The 19,787-nt window shown below is 38.8% G+C and overlaps 1 protein-coding gene and 1 non-coding gene across 3 annotated transcripts; both read left to right on the top strand.

Annotated features, from left to right (window-relative positions):
- The first annotated feature begins 1,764 nt into the window (after window positions 1-1,764).
- On the top strand, window positions 1,765-13,779 carry pabpc1b (poly A binding protein, cytoplasmic 1 b). Of its 2 annotated transcripts, none has more exons than XM_073858175.1 (15): window positions 1,765-2,457; window positions 4,511-4,704; window positions 4,847-4,962; window positions 6,915-7,054; window positions 7,131-7,225; window positions 7,315-7,452; window positions 7,689-7,784; window positions 8,063-8,336; window positions 9,819-9,908; window positions 10,006-10,119; window positions 10,416-10,561; window positions 10,660-10,744; window positions 11,323-11,453; window positions 11,559-11,656; window positions 13,389-13,779. In XM_073858175.1, exons 1-14 carry the CDS (start codon window positions 2,265-2,267, stop codon window positions 11,649-11,651), a joined length of 1,905 nt encoding a protein of 634 aa, XP_073714276.1. In that variant the 5' UTR covers window positions 1,765-2,264; the 3' UTR covers window positions 11,652-11,656; window positions 13,389-13,779. The 2 variants fall into 2 exon arrangements, with proteins under 2 accessions (XP_073714276.1, XP_073714277.1); XM_073858176.1 differs by lacking the exon at window positions 13,389-13,779 and adding an exon at window positions 13,159-13,302.
- On the top strand, window positions 7,478-7,613 carry LOC129412715 (small nucleolar RNA SNORA5). The gene has a single exon (XR_008633817.2). It is a non-coding gene; the product is annotated as a small nucleolar RNA SNORA5 (small nucleolar RNA).
- Window positions 13,780-19,787: the final 6,008 nt, after the last annotated feature.

The following is a 19,787-nucleotide window of genomic DNA, read 5'->3' as shown; positions in this document are numbered from 1 at the left end:
CCATATCCAGACCAATACAAGACCCTCTATAGCCCAGATCCAGATCAACAAATGACCCTCTAAAACACAAATCCAGACCAACACAAGACCATCTAAACCCAGATACAGACCGACACAAGACCCTGTAAAGCCAAGATCCAGACACTGTAAAGCCCATATCCAGACCAATACAAGACCCTCTATAGCCCAGATCCAGATCAACAAATGACCCTCTAAAGCTCAAATCTAGAACAACACAAGATCATCTAAAGCCCAGTTTCAGACTGACACAAGACCCTCTAAAACCCAGATCCAGACCTACACAAGACCATCTAAAGCCCAGATCCAGACCGACACAAGACCCTGTAAAGCCAAGTTCCAGACACTGTAAAGCCCATATCCAGACCAATACAAGACCCTCTATAGCCCAGATCCAGATCAACAAAAGACCCTCTATAGCCCAAATCTAGACCGACACAAGACCATCTAAACCCAGACACAGACAGACACAAGACCCTTTAAAGCCAAGATCCAGACACTGTAAAGCCCATATCCAGATCAATACAAGACCCTCTATAGCCCAGATCCAGATCAACAAAAGACCCTCTATAGCCCGGATCTAGACCGACACAAGACCCTGTAAAGCCAAGATCCAGACAATGTAAAGTCCATATCCAGACCAATACAAGACCCTCTATAGCCCAGATCGACAAAAGACCCTCTAAAGCCCAGATCCACACAGAAACATAACTCATTAAAGCCTTTCAGATCAAGATCATGTGATGAAATTCCACATAATTTATACAGAAAATTATCTATTTACATTATGATTACTAAATTACTAAAAATGTATTACACTATTACATTATTATGTATTACACTATACATTATGTATTAGAAAGTTTTATCTGTGACCATAAACTGAAGCCCAGACCAAAGTCATGTTTATGTAAACATAACAATTCTCAAAACCAACTTTTGTAATGAGCAAAGCCAATTTATTTGCTTTCAGATAAAAATTGGTTTTAATATTCAGTGATGGTATCTGAGCTTGAATTGTTTCAGCAAGGTGTGTGACTCCCCCTAATGGTGATATTAGCTAAAGTCAAAATGACTTTCTTACAAAAGTTTTCTCCCTCATACTTTAAAGTACAAGCTCAGTAAGGTTTGAGTATTTTTTTTGATATAATAGTACTGCACTATGACTTCAAAGCATTTATGTAAAACTGGTAATTAAAGAAACTCACAGGAATAATGAAAAGTGAACAACGTGCTCCTGTATTGATCAAAGACCACTATGTCCTGTTTGATCAAATCACGATATTCAAAGACTTGGTGTTTGGAGGTAAAGGCTGTCATTTATTTGTAAATTGTGTTCCCTTCTAAAAATCCTTTTGTTACCACAAAACAATCATGATCAAACCATGGTTTTCTGTAATAAAACCATGGCTCTCTCCCAATCACTGCACCAAAAAACATGATTACTAATATATGAATCTAATTTAATATTTTAATATAACACCTTAAATACTTTTTAACTTTAAGTTAACTAAATGTGTTAGTCAGAAACCATCGCGCTTTTATTTTATATTATTTTATTTAACGTTCAGTGTCATTCACCCCCAGTATGTTTTACAAAACTCAACAAAGAAATATCGTCCTAAAAGATAATTGGCGATTGATTGTTTAGCGCTATCATCTTTAACCCGTTAAGCATCTTTGCGCGTGCACAATGACATGAGAGTGCATGGCAGATGACGTAATAGCAGATATATATGTGACAGCCCTCCCGCCCCTCTCTCCCGAACCCCCGGCTGTTAGTGCTGTGTGAGTGCGCGTGTGCTCTGTAGCTCGCCTCGGCACACGTTATATAAAAAATAAAAAATACAAAAAAATTTAAAAACTTTTAAAAACTCCAAAAAATCCTTTATTTCCTTTAAAACAAGAATAGGTTAAGCGGGAGCACGAGGCCTAAAGCATCGCAACCAACCTGAAGAAATAACGACAGTTTAAAGGGACGTCAGTGAGCTTGCAGAGGCCGAGCGGTTTGCTAGATACGTCGGTTTTCGGATTTATTCGCCATTTTATTTTTTTACCCTGAATACTACTCATTTTAAGCGCTTCAATTGGTCCGTTAAGATTTTCTTTTAGACTTTTAAATTTGGAGAATTGGCGTGTTGAAATTAGCCGGACAGCTAACGGTATTCATACGTAGTTGAGCTCAAGCGCTAGCTCAGAGAAACAAGCGAATTCCTCCGTGTCTGTAAATTGACAGCGAAATCGAAATGAACCCCAGCGCTCCCAGTTACCCCATGGCCTCGCTGTATGTGGGTGACCTGCACCAGGACGTGACTGAAGCAATGCTGTATGAGAAGTTCAGCCCGGCCGGTGCCATCCTCTCTATTCGCGTGTGCAGGGACATGATCACGCGCAGATCGCTCGGTTACGCCTATGTCAACTTCCAGCAGCCGGCAGACGGTAAGTGTGTGTGTAAATAAACCTTTAACAGTGATGACACGCTAAAAAATGACATGTAAAGTATCGGTTGACTCATACAGATCCAAGTAATGGGGTCGTATACTGCGCACATCTGTAATCTAGTTATAAACCATGTCGTTTTTAATGTCATGCATTAATTACATTTTTATATAAAGGCGAGGCTTTAAATGAAGTGTTGCGTGGTTTTGCATGAATAAAAGCAACTGTATGTATGGATTCTGTATGTTAAGGGTGAGGAGGGTGGAGCAGAGAGTGTAGTGTAAAGATAAATGACATCAGCACATCTAAAGCTGTCAGTGATGCACATGAATAACAGGAGAAATGTACTTATGTCATAACAGATTTTTAGTTAGGTTGACATTTTTTTTGACAGCTGAGGATGGTCACGTGAAAACAGTCCAACTGAGTTCAGATATAATCATATGGATCATACACAATACAGGTCTATGCATGTTGGTGTCATGGACAATGAATTAGTATCACAGACAGAACATCATTACTATCTGCAACTTTCTAATTTGTGAAGAATTGACATTTTATTTTACTACTTCAGATTCACAATTTCTTCAACATCGCTTTCAAATGAGAAAATGATGAGGAAGTGATTTGTGGTTTGTTGGCAACCAGGACAAATGGTTTCTAAATTTGGTGCTTTTTCCAAATGGACATACGTTTGTTTTCACAGCGGTGGTGCAATTGGCATCATAAATTAGTGATAACATCCTTAATGTACCAAAGGCCCAGATTTAATTTTGCACCTACATTTTAATGATTTTACTGAATTTGGGGTCAGTTTTGTGTTTTTTACCCATATAAGTTTATTCCTAAAAAGAATCATTGACTTGGAGCAGTAGATCGCAACTTTTTGACTTTATGGCCCCCAAAACTCATTACAAAATGGCATTATAAAAAAGATGTTCATTATGAAGAATAACCAAAGAAGTATCTATTATTAGTTGTTTTAGCTTATTTAATGCATATTTTAAATAACTTTAGGTCATTTTGATGCCGTCTTTGAGGTTTTTGAGGTCCTTTGGTTGAGAAACATTCACTTGGGTTTTTATAATGTTTGCTTTATTCTTTATCTAGTCTTGTTTATCATTTCAAATTTTGGTTGGCAGCCTAAAGAGGCCAAAATAATGTTAAAGCTCACATAACACACGTTGTTTCTGCATTTCTGATGTTAATCTGGAGTACCTATAGAGTAGTATGACATCCTTTATATCTCCGAAGAGTCTTTAGTTTAATCCGATTTATAAAGGAAAGATTAGCTTTATCGATTCTTTCCGATAACGTACGAAAAAAGAAGAAGGAGGAGTTACTACCGCGGGAGGAGCGAGTACGAGTCATGCAACACTATACAACACTGTTTTAACTGATGATTCACTACATGTTCGTGTCATTTATATAATATGCACGCACCTATTTCCAACATAAGACAGAAGTCTTATTTACCGCATGCAACTCATGACCCGGTTGGGACTTTTCAATGAAATCCAGCGCATCAAACACACGCAAATCTCTGCTGCTACCCCGAATAACAAACTATATCCATTGTTTCCATAAGGCTGGCTTTCTTCTCCTTACCTCCAAAAACACACTTCTTCTTTCATGTCATTGTTGAGTTTTAAACAAACCTGTCGCGTGATGTGATGTTTAAGTTCTAGCTTGACGGGTGGGCGGGGTTTTCCGGGGAAGTGCCCATAAAAAGAAGTGATGCGCATAGAAACCCCTGAAATGTCAGCTGGACCCATAATAGAAAAAAACTTTCCAAAACTTGTACGAACCCTGGCGAAGTGCATTCGGCACAGAAATACTCTGTAACACGCCCAACTGCTTTTTTTGACACTTTGCCTACGTTTAGCACGAGGAAACAACTCTATAACTGTCTTAATAAGTCAGAATGCATAAAATACCATTGAACCACCCCTTTAATCTCTGAACAATTATGAAACTAAAACTGACATGGCATTTTAAGTTTCAGATTCTGTTAAAGTCACATTGTGTTATTATTACCTGCTTTCGTTTCCAGCTGAACGGGCTTTAGACACTATGAACTTCGACGTGATCAAGGGCAGACCTGTCCGCATCATGTGGTCCCAGCGTGATCCCTCTCTGAGGAAGAGTGGTGTTGGGAACATCTTCATCAAGAACCTGGACAAGTCTATCGATAACAAGGCCCTTTATGACACCTTTTCTGCTTTCGGCAACATCTTGTCATGCAAAGTAAGGGGCAAATGTCTGTTAATTGTTTGCTGGGACGATAAGGATGTTTCTAGTGAGTGTGGGAAATTTGGTGCATGGGTGCTTTTGAACTGGTCAGCGGGGGCATGACATCGTGCTTTTGCTCCTGATGTCCTTTCTCAAGGTTGTTTGCGACGAGAATGGCTCAAAGGGGTACGGCTTTGTGCACTTTGAGACCCAGGAGGCTGCTGAAAGGGCCATTGAGAAAATGAACGGCATGTTGCTGAATGACAGAAAAGTGTAAGTTTGACTTTTTTATACACATTTGGAAGGGTGATTGCTAACTAACTTGGGGTAACTAACCAGCTTGGTTTTTTGGGGCTTGTGTGGTGACTATTTATCCAGCGTACTAAATTAACCTGTTACACCTGCTAAAGGTGACTACGTTTCCACCATTATGTACCAACACTGTATGACATGTTATATGGGTTTTGATAAAAGTATTTCTTGTCCCAGTAGTGATCATTAATTTTGAAAATCTTTTCACAAATCTATAAATCTTTCAATGAATGTTAAAAGACATTGGAGTCGCAACAGATTTCTTTATTAGACAGTAGATGTTATTTGATTTAAATCACTTACAATAGTGAGATTCTGTAAAAATATCTTAACATTTTAAGTTGTGTTTATAAAATTGAATTGTGTTAAAATCTAAGTTTAAGTTTTTACTCTCACATGACATTTGATGTGTCACCTTGGCAAAGCAGTTTTTCAGCTATGACTGGGTCCATCAAACCAGGGGCTCTCAAAGGGGGTTCAGGGACTCCTGGTGGTCCGCAGTCCAAAGCCAAGGAGTCCGCTAAATAAATAAGTTATAAAATTAGGCTGTATGCCCCATTTAATAATATAGCAATGCAATAGAAGAAGTATTCAATTGGTGGATGGCGGACCAAAAAAATTTGATTGAAAACAAGTTTAAAAATGGGCGCATCAACAAAAAGAACACCCGCACGCTCAGCCATTTATGGTGATGATCCTTCAATTTATGTCCTCTATTGTACCCGATATACATTTGGTTTCAATATGTAACTGGTAATATGTATTCTTTAGGGCGGTTTCCCAGACAGGGTTTAGATTAATCCAGAACTAGGCCTTAGTTAGGACATTTAAAGGCAGGGTGCATGATCTCTGAAAGCCAATGTTGATATTTGAAATCACCTAAACAAACATGCCCCTACCCCAATAGAATCTGGACCCTCTTTTGATGGACCTGCCCCACACATACCCATCCCAGGCAACGATGTCTGTTAGTATACACGCACCTTACTGCTGATTGGCTACATGTTTGTTTTGGTACTCGGCCTGACTCCCTTTTCCAACGTGTTTTTCAAAAATCTTGCACCCTGCCTTTAAGTCGTTTTTACAAACAAACCTTACAAAAAACAATACTGCTGTGCATCTTGAGACAAAACAATGGCACTGATATATGTTAAGATACGTCAGTACAAGGTGTTTTGAAATTAAAGCAGCTCAAACAAGCATTGTAGTCTGGGACTAGGATAAGCCCTGTCCGGGAAACCGCCCCTTTAAATAAGTACTAAAGACACTTTTCAATGGCATAGTACCCCACGGGTCGGGTCAGCTCACTTTACTTTGGCTTGGTTAGCTTTTCCATTTAGTACTTTAAAGTGGGAGGGATTATACATTAGGTGTGTCCTTATATTTGCATTGCCTACTGCTGTGACATCATACAAAAAGTGGGAGCGAGCAACAAAGGGAGCATCGTTGGAAGATTGTATTATTATGTACCCGGTATTATGTCATGTAGCCAGTGAAAAAGCCCCCAAAAGTGAGCTGACCCGACTCGTGGGGTACTATGCAATGGAAAAGCACCATTTGTTGTACTTTTTCAAAGGGTACCGCACCAGTTACAGCATTTGCTACCTTTGTTCCTAGAGTTAGAAAAGTATTGTCCAGACCTCTGCTGGCAAAAAAAATAAAGAAACTGTACCATAAAAGAACCATTTTTGGTTCCTCAAATTTCTTTTTAAGCTTTTTGTAGTCTGAAGTATCTTTTTGGACAAACCTTTTTTGGTTCTTCAGATGTTAATGGTTACATGCCGCCAAAAAAGGTTAACGTATGGCATTGTGAAGCACCTTTATTTTTAAGAGTGTAAAAATGGTTAAGTACATCATGGGATATGCGTAATAACTGTTATAATTATAATTTATTGAATTTTTATTGCAATCAGGTTTGTAGGACGTTTCAAATCTCGCAAAGAGAGAGAAGCTGAGCTTGGTGCAAGAGCCAAAGAATTCACCAATGTGTATATTAAAAACTTTGGAGAAGATATGGATGACGACAAACTTAAGGATGTCTTCAGCAAATACGGTAAGTACTATAATAGCAATACTGTTTGATTTATTTTGATTGTGCAGGTTTACATGGAGTTGTCTTATTTTATAAGGTGCTGCTATGAGCATCCGCGTAATGACTGATGAAAACGGAAAATCCAGAGGCTTTGGTTTTGTGAGTTTTGAGAGGCACGAAGATGCCCAAAGGGTCAGTCTACCTTTGAACTCTGTAAAAATATGGCATGTTGGACAGGTATCAAACAACTATACGTGGTGACTTTACTCTCATTCCATCAGGCGGTGGATGAGATGAATGGGAAAGAGCTAAACGGGAAGCTCATCTATGTGGGTCGCGCTCAGAAAAAGGTGGAGCGCCAAACAGAGCTCAAGCGCAAATTTGAACAGATGAAGCAGGACCGCATGACTCGCTACCAGGTCAGTGAGGTTGAACTCTGACCTCTGCAGCCAAGTCAAATTCAGTACCTTCTTCTCTATGAATCGTACTGGCCACAATGGCTACGACAGTAAATTATTAGTCCATGGGCCCCAAATTCCTCTAGTGGATACTGGGGACAGAGACAAGACTATGTACAGCTGTTTGTGAAAAACAATTTAGTTTGTTGTATGTTGAGGTAAAGGCAGCACTTGTAAGTAATTTACTCTCTTTACAGGGTGTCAATCTGTATGTGAAGAACCTGGATGATGGCATAGATGATGAGCGCCTTCGTAAAGAGTTTGCTCCCTTCGGTACAATCACTAGTGCCAAGGTACGAAAGTGTATCAGTCTTCATTGACCTGATTTTTAATATACATACTGGATATTCTCTATGATCTGAATGTATATGATGGCTTTTAAAGTACTTTCAATATGCAAAAACTATTAATAATTTATTAAAATGTAATAAAAAAAATTATTTTGGTTATTTAACTACCGAATTTACTTATGTAACGTATATGTAGAAGTTTTTGTTTGTTTGTGTTTTTTTCATCTTTCACTATCTATTGTAGACCCAAATTTTTTGTTGACTCTTATCTGCTGTCTCAGGTCATGATGGACGGCGGCCGCAGTAAAGGCTTCGGTTTTGTCTGTTTCTCTTCTCCTGAAGAAGCCACCAAAGCGGTGACCGAGATGAATGGCCGCATCGTGGCCACCAAACCGCTGTATGTGGCTTTGGCTCAGCGTAAAGAGGAACGACAGGCTCATCTAACCAACCAGTACATGCAGAGGATGGCCAGCGTCCGTGCGGTGCCAAACCCCGTCATCAACCCCTACCAGCCTGCTCCTCCATCAGGCTACTTCATGACTGCTATTCCACAAGTAAACATGCATACTAGAATGACTATCATTGTTTCAGTTAGTCACAGATGCTTTCTGTATGCATATATTGTAGTGCTGTCACAGTACCAAAATGTCAGTACTGATACCAGTAAAATTGTACAGTTCTCGGTAACAAAGCAAAACGCAAAGCTATACTAATTTAACAACACATAGTTAAATATCAATATAAAATATATACTGTTGAGTTTACATTCACCTAAAGGATTATTAGGAACACCTGTTCAATTTCTCATTAATCAAAACCAATCACATGGCAGTTGCTTCAATGCATTTAGGGGTGTGGTCCTGGTCAAGACAATCTCCTGAACTCCAAACTGAATGTCAGAATAGTAAAGAAAGGTGATTTAAGCAATTTTGAGCATGGCATGGTTGTTGGTGCCAGACGGGCCGGTCTGAGTATTTCACAATCTGCTCAGTTACTGAGATTTTCATGCACAACCATTTCTAGGTTTTACAAAGAATGGTGTGAAAAGGGAAAAACATCCAGTATGCGGCGAAAATGCTCATTCAAGCTGATAGAAGAGCAACTTTGACTGAAATAACCACTCGTTACAACCGAGGTATGCAGCAAAGCATTTGTGAAGCCACAACACGCACAACCTTGAGCAGGATGGGCTACAACAGCAGAAGACCCCACCGGGTACCACTCATCTCCACTACAAATAGGAAAAAGAAGCTACAATTTGCACAAGCTCACCAAAATTGGACAGTTGAAGACTGGAAAAATGTTGCCTGGTCTGATGAGTCTCGATTTCTGTTGAGACATTCAGATGGTAGTGTCAGAATTTGGCGTAAAGAGAATGAAAACATGGATCCATCATGCCTTGTTACCACTGTGCAGGCTGGTGGTGGTGGTGTAATGGTGTGGGGGATGTTTTTTTTGGCACACTTTAGGCCACGTAGTGCAAATTGGGCATCGTTTAAATGCCACTGCCTACCTGAGCATTGTTTCTGATCATGTCCATCCCTTTATGACCACCATGTACCCATCCTCTGATGGCTACTTCCAGCAGGATAATGCACCACTAAAATGACCCCCACAGTCACCAGATCTCAACCCAATAGAGCATCTTTAGGATGTGGTGGAACGGGAGCTTCATGCCCTGGATGTGCATCCCACAAATCTCCATTAACTGCAAGATGCTATCCTATAAATATGGGCCAACATTTCTAAAGAAAGCTTTCAGCACCTTGTTGAATTAATGCCACTTAGAATTAAGGCAGTTCTGAAGGCAAAAGGGGGTCAAACACAGTATTAGTATGATGTTCCTAATAATCCTTTAGGTGAGTGTATTTCCCGACTAACTAACTGTGCACAAACAGCACATCAGTTCTGGGTAGGACCGGTATTCCGGTGGTTCCGGTACTTGAGAAAATGTGGTCATGTTAATTACATTTATTAGACCTGGTACTTTTGACAACACTATGCTACTGTATATTAACAGTGTTGTTGTGTCACAAGCCCAGAACAGAGCTGCATATTACCCTACCAGTCAGCTCGCCCAGCTCAGACCCAGTCCCCGCTGGGCCACGCAAGGTGTCCGTCCTCAGCGTAAGTCAGTGGGCAAATCTCTACCTTGCTGTTACACGTCTCAAGCAAAGCCAGGTGGTAATTCATAATGTTTAACTGAATAATTTATTTCCTGCAGACTTCCAGAACATGCCAGGCACCATGCGGCCCTCAGCTCCAAGACCTCAGACCTTCAGCACCATGCGTCCGGCCTCCCAGGTGCCCCGCATGATGTCCACACAGCGCGTTGCTAAGACCTTTAATAGCCTTAAGCCCGGGATACACTGCACGATTTTTAGCTGTTCAAGGCAGCGTATCCCGGGCTTTAACTGCTGTTTTTATTACTGCTTTATCTTTCTTGTTTTCATTTGCCTTATATTATACTTTTGTTGTTAGTGCTTTTTTGTTTAAAAGGCGTCACTTTTTGAAGCCATTTCAGAGCAAATACATTAAGAAGAAATTAAACTAATTTTGCTTTAGCTTGTAAAGTCTGGAGACAATCATACTAGATTTCTTTATCCTCTGTTTTTCTCTCTCTTTCTCCAGCTACTCAGACTATGGGTCCACGTCCCACAACTGCTGCGACGGCAGCAGCCGCACCCCCAGTGCGGGGCGTACCTCAGTACAAATATGCCCCCAGCGTTCGCAACCCACAGCAGCACATGAACACACAGCCTCAGGTTTCGATGCAGCAGGTATGTGTCTGTGCAATTGGCTTTAAATGAACCCTTTGAGTCTGAACGATCAAGAGAATTTGCATTAAAATTGTTTTTTTATTTGTACGCTCTCTCAGCCTGCCGTACATGTGCAAGGACAGGAGCCGCTGACCGCCTCCATGCTCGCCGCTGCTCCTCCACAGGAGCAAAAGCAGATGCTGGGTGAGGGTTATTCTATTAAAATGATACTCCGACCAAATCTCAAAATTACCCCATGATTTACTCACCCTCCAGCAATCTGAGATACATATGTGCATCATCATTCAGACAAGCACATTTGGAGTTATTTTAGTAAATGTCCTTGCTCTTCCAAGCTTTATAATGGTAGAAAACAGGGATCAGGGAACAACTTTGACTTTAAACACCAAAAAAGTCCTTCAAAATGATATATCAAATATATCGCTTTATTTGTTTTTATTTTTGTATTAATTGTATTTATTTGTTCTGATGAACACGAATGAAGATATTTTGAGGAGTGTTTGTAATCAAACAGTTTGTGAGCCCCATTCACTTCCATAGTATTCTTTTTTCCTACTATGGAAGTAAATGGGGTTTACGAACGGTTTGGTTACAAACATTCCTCAAAATATCTTTATGCGTGTTCATCAGAACAAAGAAATTTTATGCAGGTTTGTAATAACATGAGAGTGAGTCAACGATGACAGAATTTTCATTTTGTGTGAACGATCCTTTAATGTTAAAACTCTTTTTGGGTTTAACATGGCATTTTCCTCTTTTAGGTGAGCGCCTCTTCCCGCTAATCCAGAACATGCATCCCAGCCTGGCTGGCAAGATCACCGGCATGCTTCTGGAAATAGACAACTCCGAGCTTCTCCACATGCTGGAGTCTCCTGAGTCTTTGCGCTCCAAGGTAAGGGTCGTTGCTTTTTTGGTTTACATGTGAAACATGGACAGTAGTTAATATGGACTGAACAAAATGGAGTGTGTTGTAAGGAGGCTGTTTATGTGCCGACAGGTTGATGAGGCAGTGGCTGTGCTTCAGGCTCACCAAGCTAAAGAAGCCGCTCAGAAAACTGTGACCAACTCTACTGGTGTGCCAAGTGTCTAAGCCAGGTATACAATGTGTCTGTTGATATCAGTAGGCCTTTTTACACATGCAACCTGTTAAATTGCAGTAAAAAAATGTGGGTTTATGTACTTATGTTTGCTGATTCACACGTCATCAGAATGCCTAGTTTAAAGGTATTCTAGGTATTCTATCAAGCCAATGTTGAAATTTGAAATCACCTAAACAAACACGCCCCTAACCCAATAGAATCTGGACCACCCCACACATACACAACCCAGGCAATGATTTCGGTTAGTAGACACGCACCTTACTGCTAATTGGCTACAAGTGTGTTTTGGTACTCGAGCCGACTCCCTTTTCCAAAGTGTTTTTCAGAAATCGTGCACTCCACCTTTAAGCAGATAAGGGAGATAAAAAAACGAATACACCCAATTTAAGAAAGTGAAGAATCATGTCACTTATAGGAATAGTTCAGCGAAAACTACCTTGGCTCTTCCAAGCTTTATAATGGTGGTGCTACTGATTTTGGAGTGCATCCATCCTTTACAGAAGTGATCCACAGACACGACTCCAGTTGGTTAATAAAGGCCTTCTAATGGTACATTCACACCAGCCGCGGTAGAGGCGGCAAAAACTCGCTATTCGCGCGTAGTTGGAAGCTTAAACATTTGAGTTTGCTCGCGTCATTTGCGCGTGAAAGCCGCATGTGAAGGTCTGGTCATTCGAGACATTCGCGCGGAGATTTGCGTCATGGAAGGGGCTCTTGCGACTCCGCTGAGACTGCGCTCCCTTCCTGTAATCACGTCACTACTACAGCAAGGTCCTGATTGGTTAACATGGCACGGAAATCTGCCGAACTTCAGATTTTTCAACTCGCGCGTTTCCCGTGGCAACGCTTAATTCGCATGGGCCATTCGGGCTGCGCCTACCGCACGTACCGTGCCGCAGGAGGCCTAATCGCGTCTTTGCTTTGACTTAACATGTAAATCACTCACGCTTGCCACCTCTACCATATCTTGTGTAAACCCTGCATTATGCTGCGTTCACACCAGCCGTGGTAGAGGCGTCGAGCGCAAGTGATTTCAATGTTAAGTCAATGTGGAGACGCATTGATGCGCGTCAGGAGGTCTCGCGGCGAATGAGGCGTTAAGCGCGCGTTAGACGCAATTCTAGTTTGCGTGAATGGCGCGTATTGAGCTTTGCCGCGGAGGGCGCGCGAGTTGAAAAGTTTGAACTTCCCAGTCGCAGAAGCCCCTCCCATGGCGCGGATTTCCGCGTGGATGTCCCGATGCCTAGAGTTTCATGTGTGAATGAGGGGAGTGGACTCAAATGTTTAAGCGGCAAACTAGACGTGGTAGACGCGAATTTGACGCCTCAATCTCGGCTGGTGTGAACCCACGGTAAGGGTAATCGATGTGATTTTGTAATAAAATAATCCATATTTAATACTTTATAAACTATAATAACTAGCTTCCGGTAACTGCCAGGACGCATTCATGAGTGTATGATGTAGAACGTTCATTTTTTGATGAACTTTCCCTTTAAGGTTGTTCCTGTTCACTCTTATGGTTGCTTTGTTCACACAAGGACCAAAACAGAAATCGTCTCATTCTGGAAAATTGCCAGGACTGATTGCATGTTTGCATGTTACCATGTGACCCTAAATCAAAATTCTGCAGAAATGAGTGCATGTTTGAAAGGTCCTGTTGTTTTTCACATTCATATTGAATGTTTGTGCTGCTTGAAAACTGAGTTCATAATGTTTGTGTTTCATAGGGGGCAGCCTTGAAGCTTCACCGGGAGGAAAAACTAAACATTGTAAAAACCTAAAACACAGAAAACATTGTAAAAGAATCTAAAACGATATGTAAAAAAGAAACTAGAAAGAGCCAGGTCTAGAGAAGAGAATCCTAGGCCTTGTAAGGTATTTAAAAAAAAAAGAAATAAAAATAGAAAAACAGAAAAATAAAACATGTTGGGGGTTTAAAAAAAAAGTCATTTCCACAATATAAGCAAAACAGCCCTAAAGCATTCCTGCCTTGTTTTATTGCTTTTAAATTCTGGCCAAGTCATGTTCTTGGGAGCGCGGTAAGAAATGACTGAGCAATGTGAAGTTTATCTTTTAATTGAAAATGTGCTTGCTAAAATAAAAGTTCATTAAAATGTCTGAATGAGTCTGTCTTTTATCTGTAAAATATCATTAAATAGTGAAATGCAGTGGTGGTTATTTTCAGATAAGCCGAGTCATTGGAGATGAAACGAATGTTCTTCTACAAAATAACACAATTAGCTTTTGGCAGCCTGCTCAGTCATGGTGAAATCTAATGCAAAATGGAAACTGTATGAGATAAATGTGGTTTTAATAAAAGATCAGAGGTTGAAACTTGGATGTTGTGCAACATGCTTTTTGCATTGGTTTGTTGCATCCCATTACATTAATGCATTTGCAAATGCTTTTATCACGAGTTATACATTACATTGTTTTTAATCAGTATGTATGTTCCCTGTTGAATGCAATATGGGGGCAGCAGGAAACCTGTATGAATCACTGGTATGTTGCACTTCTGTCAGCATTTTATTTATACAAGGTTGTCTTTCAGTTTTGTTTTAACATACAGGATTTCAAAACAGGAAAACAGGTGGTTTGATTATGTGTCATCACCATATTTTATTTGGCCTGATTGCTTTACTTTTTGAAGCTTAAAGTCCCCTGATGTGGTCAAAAGGTTTATGTTGTTGTTTAATGTTTATACATTATGTCTATGTGATGTTTTTATTATGCTTCAAGACAAACCATGTGCAATTTCATCATTCAGCACCATTGCTGAGTATTTTCTCCATAAAATTGGAGTTTTCTAAAGATCGTATCAAAAGCGGTTTGAAATTGCCTCGGTTTCCTACGTCACAAATGTCAGATAAACAAGTGGATCAGTAGTTCAAGCCATACATATTACGTATGGATGCAGCACAGGCTCGGCGATGAAACGATTGCAGCACGGTTGCTTTAGCTCTACATCTGTGATGCTCACATGTGCAGTGTTAATGCTCTAACTTGTTAACATTAACGCTAGACAGTTTGTGCTGCAAATGTGCAGTTCACTTATGCATTGTGTGAAACTGGACTTTGCATGTGTCTGAAACCCACTATCACTTTCATATTTGCAGAAACACAGCAGAGACATTTTCAAATATCTTCTTTTGTGTTCTTCAAAAGAAAGAATGCCAAGCGAGTTTGAAATGTTGATCATTTTCATTTGTGGTTTAAATAAATGAGATTTTTGTAAGAAAACATTTTTGTGATTTTTCTCGTCAATAAAAAATAATGTATTATGTTGTAAAATAATTTACAATCATCAGCATGAACACTCAGGTAGGTCTAATACAAATACTGCAATGCTATACTCTTAATTTACTCTAAATATGACTCTTTAGACCAGAATGTTGCACAAATGTTCAGGTAGTTTTGAGTATTTTGACCTTGGATCACAAAACCAGAAAATTGAATAAATAAGCTTTCCATTACTATTTTTTTTAGGATGGGACAATATTTGTCCGGGGTGCAACTACAGTATTTGAAAATCTGGAATCTGAAGGTGCACATTTTTTGTTAAAGGCCTTAGCAACACATATTACAAAGATAAATACATTTTTATATATTTATGGTAGAACATGATCTTAACTTAATAATGATTCTCGGCATAAAATATCGATCATTTTGACCTATTGTTGGCTATTGCAACAAATATACCTGTGCTACTTATGTAGGTTATGTGGTCCAGGGTCATATAATCATGACAACAGCTGAAATTTTTGCGGTGTTCACTGTTTCAAGTGTTGTGTTAGCAACAATTCAAACAGTGGCACTCTGTATTAATTTTTTTATCTACTGAAATCATTAACAATGTGAAACATTTCTAATAATGCATTCTGATACTATTTTTTTTAAAGTATGCAGTATTCTACTTAAGTGGTTTTCAAACTTGGGGCCGCGAGATGGTGCCAGGGTGGCCCCAGTTTTATGACATTTTATGAAATACATTAATTTATCATGAATTCTGTGTAATTAAATAAAAAAAAATAAGGCTACTTACCAAAAGCACTACCTTTTTGTATAATTTAATGGTTTTTTTATTAAAATTTTGAGTTTTAGAACAGTTTTTTGTCACAAATTTTCTTTGGGGGGCCGCGAAGGAATGTACCTTACACAAGGGGGGCCACACGCTGAAAAAGTTTGGGAACCACTGTTCTACTCAGTTCAGTTTTTCTTTTTTCATACATTTGCAAGAATTCTTTAAATTCTGTTTTTGCTTTGTCATTATTAAGCAGTGAGTAGATTAATGAGAAAAAAAATAGTATCAGGCTGCAACACAACATAATTGAAAAAAGTGAATACTTGTGTATTTTTACCACACATACATTTACTTACGTTTTTATACACACTGAAATGTATAATATCTACGTGTTAAAGGAAAACAACTGTAAGGGTTTTGTCTTGTGTTCTTTTTGTATTCTTGTTGTTGGTCTTTTATTTTGAATTCATGTCTCTGGTCTTTTATTTTGAAATCATGCCATGCTTCACATTCCACTTCCTGTTTGTTACTATAAAACTGGTTCAAACTCATATCACTCTGCAAAGTATTGTATGTGTTTCCTGCTGCATTACCAAGCATTTCATGGTTTTTGTCCTGTTCCTGTTCTTGGATATTCTGGATTTTGACCTACGCCTGTTTTTTTGATTACGATATTGGATTACCCTGTTTGGATTTGTTTGCTTGCCTTTTGTGGATTTTACTAAACCTTCTTGCACATGGAGTCTCTAGTGATGGGAGAAACGAAGCTTTTCGAAGCTTCGAATCAATTGAACCAATTGCTTCGAAAATTGATTCAGTTTTTCGAAGCAGTTCGAAACACCACACACGCTGGCGACCCCTGCTGGTCAAAATAGTGTAAAAGCAGATATGTCCAAACATTTTACACTTTTTTTTTACAAAATAATAGCAAGATTTTGATTAAAATATGTAAAAAAATATATTTAACTTAATTATGACATAATTTAAAGTTGTTTTTAGTTGTATTTAGAGCAGACAAATCATTAAAACTAACTACCCTTTTAATTATATACATTTTTGTCATTAAATCTGTCTATAAACAAAAAGTTGACAAAATGGTAGTGTTATTAGTCTGAAGGATAAATGTTTTGATGAACTTGCATAATAAAACTGACCGAGTTCACCTAAACATATTAGACACTGGTCATGTGATCAACTCCCCCCTAGTGGTAAACCATCGGATTTTCGAAACAGCTATGAAGTTTGCTAAAATCACGTGACTTGGGCCAGTTTGAAACACGCTCCGAACCACTGATTCGAAACAAAAGATTCGTAAATGTTTCGAAGCCTCATGAAGCAGTGCTTCGAAAACGACCATCACTAGGATTCTCATCTCTCTCGCTTTGTGTAAAGCAGCCCACGTTACAGAAACGTTTCAATATTTTACTAGGTTTTTACCTCAACTTAGATGAATTAATACATATCTATCTTTTTTCAATGCGCGCACTTTTAATTTTTCTAAAGGGCTTCTTGAATGTGTTAGCATTTAGCCTAGCCCCATTCATTCCTATGGCTCCAAATAAAAGTTTTATTTTGTGCCACCATACTTACTCTTGTAACTACTCATGTAACGGTCTTTGGATGGGGAAAACATGGAAGTGTTTGATGGCTTCTGGATTCATCCCTGTTTGGATCCTAAGGAATGAGTGGGGCTAGGCTAAATGCTAACACATTCACAAAGCGCTATACAAAGATTAAAAGTGCATGCATTGAAAAAGATAGGTATGTATTAATTAGTCTAAGTTGAGGTAAGAACATATTAATATTGAAAAACGGTGGTGTTTTCCTTTAACAGGACTAATACATTAATTATTTATGTATTAAAGGGATAGTTCACTCAAAAATGAAAATTCTGTTATCATTTTCTTATCCTCGTGTTGTTTTAAACCTGTATAAATTTCTTTTATCTGATGAACACAAAAGAAGATATTTTAATAAATGATGGTAAGCACACAGATAATTGTAACCATTGACTTAGGAAAAACTAATATTATGGAAGTATTGTGATAAATTTGTATAAATTATGGTAAACACACAGTTGATGGTACCCATTGAATTCCATCGTATTTGTTTTTCCTACTATGGAAGTCAATGCTTACAATATGCTGTGTGTTTTTTGAAAGTTATTATTACTTCGTATTATCAGCCCGACTTGGCTGGAATCCTTTGGATTTGAGCAACAAATGCTGAGTCGAACTTATCTGATAAACTGTTTATGTCTAGTACAATTGCTGACTGACAAACATTGAAAAATCTACAAGATATCACCATGTCTGCTATTGATCCTAAATGTTTTTTCTCCATCCAGAATGGTCCAGAATCCTCATAGGTGTGGTTGCTTATAGCCACCGAGGTCATAGTCTGAGTTACAGCCTGCGGTTACAAAACTTTGTATTATTGTTTTGTAGTCTAGACTGTGAAATTGAGGCTCAAGAGGGATTACTGAAACAACTCAGTGATCATTCAGTGGTGCTTTACTTTCAGCCGGACACACTGTGTGCTCAGCAGACTCTCTCTGTGGTTTCTCTCACACAGTCTAGTGCTCATTTATATTCACCAAAGGTCCTTCTGGGCTTTTATCTCACTAGGGGGATACGTTTATAGCAAGTGTATTGAGCATGCTTGTTATCATATTGCAATACAATGTGTGTCTTAAACTTTATTTACTCGAAATAAAAATGTAAACCATTGATATGTTGAGCTTGTCAAGTTCATTGTTTTAATGTTGCAAAATGATTGTAATACTTACCCCGTGTATTAGCAGTAATAATAATGCCTGTATTAGCAAAACACATGTTCTTTCCATGATGCAGAGAGTAATGGTTCATATTTGTCCATACTTGGCCACAACTGGTTGCTCACACTTGACTGCGTGCACCCTTAACAACTCTCTGAGGGCGAGTCATTACATTCACCTGCTGCTTTTGCCTCCCAACCAGGTGAGCATAACATGTTGTCTGAGCAGAAATGCCCGCTAGCATCAGAAATGTTTCTGCACCTTAGCTGATAGACAACAATTCTAGCAACACCAAGGTCATGGGTTTGAATTCCAGGAAGCACACGTGCATAATACAGAACGTATCATTCGGACATATTATTAGGACATTTTTTACAAATAAACCTTACAAAAAACAATACTGGTGTGCATCAAAACAATGGCACTGATATATGTTAAGATATGTCAATGCAAGATGATGCTTTTTAGTCTGGGAATAAGATAAGGCCTGCCGGGAATCTGCCCCTTTATGTGTGTTTCCTAATTGAACCCACACCTTTTTGCTAAAAATTGTCATATTTAAAAAAAAAATATTCTGAAATGTATGACTTGAAATTAAGAATGAAGAAAATTAGCCTATCAAAGAGAAGTGAACTCCATCAGCCAAAACTTTATAAAAAGCAACTCTAGGTGAGACCTTGAAAAGATAATATGCCAAAATCAAATTTTTCACAACATATCAGTGAATGCATTCTGTTGAGTCTTTCTAATCAGGTGTATATACACATACAGCACTGTTCTTTGTAATGGGAGGGCTTGGGACACATCACACTTTGCTCTCAGATGATCTCCATTGACACCGGTTGCTATGCATAGGGCAATACAGCCAGCTGGCCATATAATTTACCTGGTGCACATGACTAAACATGCCTATTATAGCCCTGCTGTTACAGATACCTTGAGCAAAGTCAAATAGATTGTTAAACATAATGCACAGCCAGAGTGGCTAGGACATTATTGCTCGGATTTACATATACACACAGATTACTCCCACGTTACTGTAATGAAAATTATTCTTCAAAGGCGATTGAATGCAAAAACCTTATTTAAATTCATGCATTTGGTTGTATAATAAACTGGTGTCGCTGATACATGGGTGATTCTCACGAAACCATTGAAACACCACGGCACTAATGACTTTAGCTTTAAAATGTGTAATATAGTAACATTAAAAAGCATCAGAATTAACACAATACTGTGTTCTACCTTGCACAATGTGTGATTTCAACATAAGAATTTATAATTGTAAATTTTATCTCATTTTCTGCTGAAATTCTCATTACCGCAATG

Source organism: Misgurnus anguillicaudatus, chromosome 20 (genome assembly GCF_027580225.2).
Source record: "Misgurnus anguillicaudatus chromosome 20, ASM2758022v2, whole genome shotgun sequence".
NCBI classification, from domain to species: domain Eukaryota; kingdom Metazoa; phylum Chordata; class Actinopteri; order Cypriniformes; family Cobitidae; genus Misgurnus; species Misgurnus anguillicaudatus.
The sequence above is the reverse complement of the archived record's forward strand: the minus strand, read 5'-3'. Positions and strand labels throughout refer to the sequence as shown.

What these genes read in the sequence shown, in the direction of transcription:
- pabpc1b (XM_073858175.1), top strand. Translation starts at nt 2,265, where the DNA reads ATGAACCCCAGCGCTCCCAGTTACCCCATGGCCTCGCTGTATGTGGGT. An exon ending in ACCGCATGACTCGCTACCAG is followed by an intron (nt 7,453 to 7,688) that starts GTCAGTGAGGTT and finishes CTCTCTTTACAG; the next exon opens with GGTGTCAATCTGTATGTGAA. An exon ending in CTCAGGTTTCGATGCAGCAG is followed by an intron (nt 10,562 to 10,659) that starts GTATGTGTCTGT and finishes ACGCTCTCTCAG; the next exon opens with CCTGCCGTACATGTGCAAGG.